The 6,271-nt window shown below is 39.7% G+C and overlaps 1 protein-coding gene across 1 annotated transcript in view; it reads right to left on the bottom strand.

Annotated features, from left to right (window-relative positions):
- Positions 1–600: 600 nt before the first annotated feature.
- The window catches only part of NOX1 (NADPH oxidase 1), a 28,941-nt gene continuing 23,270 nt past the window's right edge, over positions 601–6,271 (bottom strand). Inside the window, exons 12-13 of the mRNA XM_072817227.1 lie at positions 6,012–6,136; positions 601–2,926 (exon numbers count right to left, since the gene is read on the bottom strand). Coding sequence (XP_072673328.1) covers positions 2,800–2,926; positions 6,012–6,136 — 252 coding nt within the window. The 3' untranslated portion in view covers positions 601–2,799. The remainder of the gene's footprint in view (positions 2,927–6,011; positions 6,137–6,271) is intronic.

The following is a 6,271-nucleotide window of genomic DNA, read 5'->3' as shown; positions in this document are numbered from 1 at the left end:
TCGTCTTGGTGTTATTTGAGAATTTCTTAGAAGCAATGTTTTCTAGAACTTAGTTTTTTGCTTTGTTTGCTTCCAGCAGGAATAATAAGATTTTCCCTTTGAGAACTTGCTAGAGCTTCTGAGTTTACTGGGAGAAAATAGTCCATGCTTAGAGCTATAAAATTGTCAGAAGGCCCACAAAGCAAAGAGCCTAGTAGAGCAGTGTATGTACTTAGTTTAGAAAAATCCAATGATCAGAATGCACTTTTTTCAATCAATAGCAGGTTTATTCACATGCACCATTCAGAGTTAAGACAAAAATGTTGTATTGGCACTGGTTCAGGTGTATCGGCAACACAAGAGACTGTTGACATTTACCTGTCTTAAAACTCTTCAGTCTCAGTAGTCAACCATAAAAGTTTAAAAAGCCACCAATTTTTCACATGTTCAAAATGAAATAAAAACAAAATAGAAATCAAGTGAACAAAATACATTTCATTCTGCCTTCTAGATAATCACTAACCTACAGCCTTCCCCCTATAACCAAATTTATTCTGGGAAATTAAAACATAGAAAACCCTAAAACTTTTACATTCTTCTCACTTATTTTAAGAGGACCAGATGTAGAGCATAAGAGGTCAGATTGCCCATTAGGCCTGCCCCTGCCTGCTGCCTTGCAGATAGATGTGACAATAATTAGTGCCACTTGCTCTAACCTATGGCTCCTCCTGCCTAGTATTCTCTCATAGTGGTGTTAAGGAGGAACATGATTTCTCTCCATCAGGCCAACCTCAAGAGGTTAAGAGATGCCTTAATAATTAGTAAAGTTCCACTGGAACTATTCTTTGAGCCTATTTGTATTCTCAGAATCCTACCCCCTTCTGGGTTAGGATTATGGTCAAGTGAATTAAAAGCCTGCCATAGGCTTAGAGAATGTAATAGCATATTGCTTACATGTCAAGCAAAAGAATGCAAAGATAATCAACTTTATGAGAGACATTGAAATTGTGAGGGATTTTTCTACTCTGATGTAAACATTTACTACCAACAAAAGTTTGCTGAATAAGCTACTTCATATTACAACCTAGGAAGAAAAACTTGCTCAAAACAACTGAGGAGATTTCTGGGTATCCTGCTCATCCCTAATTCTGGCTTGGATGTTGATTATACATAGGATTTATTATTATTACCTTTTCTGCCTACTTCCATGAATATTCTAGGCCTTAATATGTTGATTTTAGCAGCAGTCATATCTTGAAGTATTGATATATTTAGACATTGAAGCCAAGAGCAAAGCCCTTTTTATCAGGAATTCATAAGTTTCAAGGAACCCTAAGATTCCAAATCAGAGTCAATGAAGATCAAATTTTATGGTCAGCAATTGTCTAAGGAATCATCCAGATTCAATTGTGCATTTTCCAAAAGCCTTATTCAATTTAATTTAGGTAGTTGAAATCCAGGAAATCAGCAACAGCAGGGGTATTCTAATCTATTCCTATGTAAGTACCCAGTACTATTTTTTCCTGATGTCCAGTTAACAAATGGAACATGATTAGCCACTGTGAGTTCATGACACCTTTGTTTTGTTCAGACTAGTTACTGAAAATGGATCTTACTAATCCTTCAAGTCATACAAGTTTCTGGATAATTCAAAACAACAATTTATTCATTTTTGGTCACTTAATTGTAGAAGAAATAGGTTACTAAGTTAGAATACTAAATACTAAGTCAGTAGAAACATTCTTACAAATTTAATGAGTGGACTTGTCTGGGCACAACAAAGTAAGGGTTTTTTTGGGGTTTTTTTCCCCTCTCTTTTAAGGGCCCCAGTCTTTGCTTCTACTGACTCACTGGGACTACTAACATCCCCGAGCCAGGTGGATGGGGAAATAAAAAGCATTTTGATAGGAGAAAAGACATGTTGCTTATGTCATTAGGTGAATGATTCTTTAATAAAGAGGGAAGAGCCCCAAAAAATGGTATCAAAATTGTAAATTACCTTTTTAAAAAACTAAACATTAATAAACCCCCCTTAACAAAAATGGCGATAAAGAGCCCCTGTTGACCAAGTCATCTTAAGATGGAGTTCAAGTTTTTGCAATTATTTCCAACAGAACAATGTAAGCTAATGACAATATATCTTTCAGTTATAATTTCCATTATAATTAGCATAGCTCCCAAGATTTTCTTTCCCAAATGGGAGAACCTAGATTAAGTAATCAAAGATTCATTCATTAAGCAAAGGAAAAGCAAGGATAAGTAAGGCATAAATTGCTATTCACACTGGATAAGAACGTGTTTAAAATAACAGTAAGAAAAAAAAAACAGTAAGAATGTACATAGTGTTATATAGGGATGGAGTTCTTGGTGATTTTATGTTCATTTATTATTTATGCTTATTATGTTTTGTCATTAATTCTTCAATAAATATTTTATTTAAAAAAATCACCCTATTTAGAAATCTTCTTTGAAGGTGAGAGGGAGGGGAAAATATGACCAAAGGCTGGGAGATACTAACTCTTGGAATCAACGATATCCCCCAGGGCCAAGTTGTGTAACTGTCAACCACCTCTGCTATCAGGCCTTGTTAAAGTCATGGCATTCCAGAAGGATTTATAGTTCTTTTCCTAAGAAAGGATCCATGACCTTTGCAATTATCATGACTTCATGAAAATCAGTGATGTCCAAGTTGAATCCAGTCAAAAACAGGGTGCCAGGGAGTCAGAGCTTAAATGGCTGTCCCAACCCGATCAAACCAAGTAAGTTGCTAGAGATTCAGAGGGGAGACTAAATGCAGATGATCATCCTTGTTCCTGTAATTCAGAAGTTTTCTTTGTTGAAGTAGAATTGAACCTTCCTGGGATCCAGGCTGGAATATTGGCAACAGCATTTGCTCAGGCTCTTTGCCAAAGTCTGAGGACCGCATAGGAAGACTCCCACCACAGACCTGCGGGAATAGAACAATCGTAAGGGCTAGAATACAGCAAAAGCTTCTATGCTAGTGAGGATGGAGAACCTGCCTCTGCTAGGCCTCTACTGTTCCCAACGACCTTGCATATTCAGCTGTTGACTCTTTCACATTCTTCATGGTAGTTTCCTTACCTATTCTGCTCTTAGGCCTTGTCCTCAGCTGCAAGCCTTGCCTATTCCATCAAGAACAGATACTCAGAAGATACTGTGCAATGTCGAGGTTTAAGTGCTAGACCCTTGAGCCCCGCTATCTGGGTTGAAATAACCATCTCTGACACTTATCCCAGCGGTGTGACTTCAGGCAAGTTTCTTTTAACCTCTCTTTCAGATTTATTCCATGTAAGATGAGGATAAAAATAGTACCCACCTCACAGAGTTGTTTTGAGGTTTATTTTTTTTAAGGTTTTATTTATTTGTTCATGAGAGACAGAGACATAGGCAGAGGTAGAAGCAGGCTCCCTGCGGGGAGCCTAATGCAGGACTCGATCCCAGGACCCCAAGATCATGACCTGAGCCAAAGGCATCTAGATACTCAACCATTGAGCCGCCCAGGTGACCATGCTTTGGGGTTTAAATGAAAAGCATATGTAAAGCAATTAGAAAAACGCCTGGCACATAGCAAGTGAATATGTGCTAGCCATCCATTGTGCATCTTTCCCCACTTCAAAATTCTCACACTGAGGAGGTGATGAGCCTTCTTGCCAAGAATAAGCTTTCTAACTGTGCACTGAGTCTCACCCTCACCTTCCCTCTCTCATACCTTCCTCTCCCCTTTTTGACTTGAGAAAGAATTCATGTGTCACAACATTCATCTTTTTAAAGTGTGCACTTAGTGCTTTTTTTAGAGAGAGAGAGTGCAGGCAGGGAGGGATGGAGGGAGGGAAAGAGAGAATCTTAAGCAGGCTCCATGCTCAGTGTGGAGCCTGACTTGGGGCTCAATCTCTGGACCCTGAGATCATGACCTGAGCCAAAATCAAGAGTCAGGCCCTAAACCTACTGAGCCACCTGGGCACTGCTACAGTTAATGCCTTTTAGAATAGCCACAAAGCTGTGCACCCATCACCCCTACCTAATCTGAGGACATTTTCATCATCCCCAAAAGAAACCCCATACACATTAGCAGTCAATCACTCCCCATGTCCTCCCAACCACCTCCTCCCAGCCCTAGACAATCAAATCTCCTTTTTCTCCCTAGATTTGCCTATTGTGAACATTTCATATAAATGGAATCATGTAATGTGTGGCCTTTTGCATCTGGTTCTTGTACTTAACATGCTACTTTCAAGGTTTATCCATAGCACGTGTCAGTACTTCATTCCTTTTTTTTTAAGATTTATTTATTTATTCATGATAGACACAGAGAGGGAGAGAGAGAGAGAGAGAGAGAGAGAGAGACAGGAGGAGGGAGAAGCAGGCTCCATGCCGGGAGCCCGACGCGGGACTCGATCCCGGGACTCCAGGATCATGCAGTGAGCTAAAGGCAGGCACTAAACCAGAGCCACCCAGGGATCCCCCTCATTCCTTTTTAATAACAGGATAATATCCCACTGTATGGATATACTATATGTTGTTTATCCCTTCATTTGCTGATGGATGCTTATTTCTAGTTTTTGGCTATTCTATATGCATTCATGTTCAAGGTTTTGGGTAGATAGCAAAGGCTGTTTTCAATTCCCCTGGGTACATACTTAGGAATGAAATTGCTGGGTCACATGGTAACTCCATGTTTATCATTTTGAGGAAATGTCAGAGTTCTTCCAAAATGCTGCACCATTTCACATTCCCACAAGCAATGTGGAGGAACTCTCCTACAATTTCTCCCCTTCCTTACCAACTCTTATTGCCACTCCTTCACTATGGTCAGCTCAACACAATAATTAGCATAATCTCTTTTGTTCAAATGCTGCTTTACTGTTTTTTTTTAAGATTTTATTTATTTATTTATTCATGAAAGAAAGATAGAGAGAGGCAGAGACATAGGCAGAAGGAGAGGAGAGGCAGGCTCCCTGATGCAGGACTCATTCCCAGGACTCTGGGATCATGACCTGAGCCAAAGGCAAATGCTCAAACACTGAGCCATCCAGGTGTCCCCTGCTTTACTGTTTCCAGAGCATTTTTCATATATGTATTGCTTAACTGTTTATAACCATTTTTCAAGTGAGGAGAGAAGGCATTTACTAATATAATTCCCATTTTATAGATAAGAACTCAGAAAATCGGAGGACTTTCTAGCTCAAGGTCTCAGAAATGGAGTGTCAGAACTAGCATTAGCACCCAGAATCATCTGAATCTAAGCGACTGAGTGTTCTCACCACTGCCTTCATGAACCCTGCCCTGATCACCCCATGTGGACAGAGACTTTCCTTCCCTCCATGTCTATGTATCTGTTTCATGGAGTGCATCATTCTGTTTTGAATTGATTGTATGCATCACTTATTAAAATGTGTGCTCCTTGAGGGCAAGAATCATATTCTATTTATCTTTCAACCTCCAAACCTTCTAGAATAGTGAATGCTGAGCTTATAGAAGGTAACCAGTGTTTGTGGAATTGAATTGATCTTCAGCTGCCAACTTGTCCCAGGAACTTATCTAATGATCACCTTATTCTCCTTCCCATTGGAATGGCTGGTTTCGTGGCACCCGGTTTTCCTATATGCTCAAGCATGTCTCAAAGCTCTTCTGAAAGACTGAGTTCAGGTCATCAGTTAACTAGACAATATACTCCAAACCTTTCTTACTTGCAGTAGGAATTACTGAAGCCAGAAATGATACATTTGAATTTTTCCAATTTTCCATTTTATTTGGTAATGCTAATGGGAACTGAGTCCCCTTGCCTCACTGTTTGAATGGGGACTTGTAGAGACAGGAAACATCTCATCCATTACAAGGTCACCACCCTTATTTGGCTTAAATCTCAGATGAATTTTTTTTCAGCTGTACGCAAGAATCCGAGAATGGTGCAAATAGTTTCTGCCCCAGAGATCTTTTTTCCCAGGATGCTGCGATATCTTTCCTAAACCTTAACTCTGAAAACTCAACTAACTAGAAGAGAATACACTTACCTGGGGTGGGCATTAGCTATTGTAGAAAATTCATTGTCCCACATGGGTCTCCCAAAGGAAGTTTTCTGTTTCAGACCTGTCAGGATGTCAGTGGCCTTGTCAAAGTTTAATGTGGCATGACTGGCCTGAAGTCAAAGAAATAAAAGTTAGAGAAAGCAGGTCCTGACAGGTCTTCCTGTCAGCCACTTTTAAACTTGGGATAAGGGTGAGGCACTGGAAATAATTATTTCCAATCAGCATGCATGACCTTGTCTGACATT

This window comes from Canis lupus, chromosome X, assembly GCF_048164855.1.
Source record: "Canis lupus baileyi chromosome X, mCanLup2.hap1, whole genome shotgun sequence".
NCBI lineage: Eukaryota > Metazoa > Chordata > Mammalia > Carnivora > Canidae > Canis > Canis lupus.
This window is presented reverse-complemented; position numbering and strand designations above follow the sequence as displayed.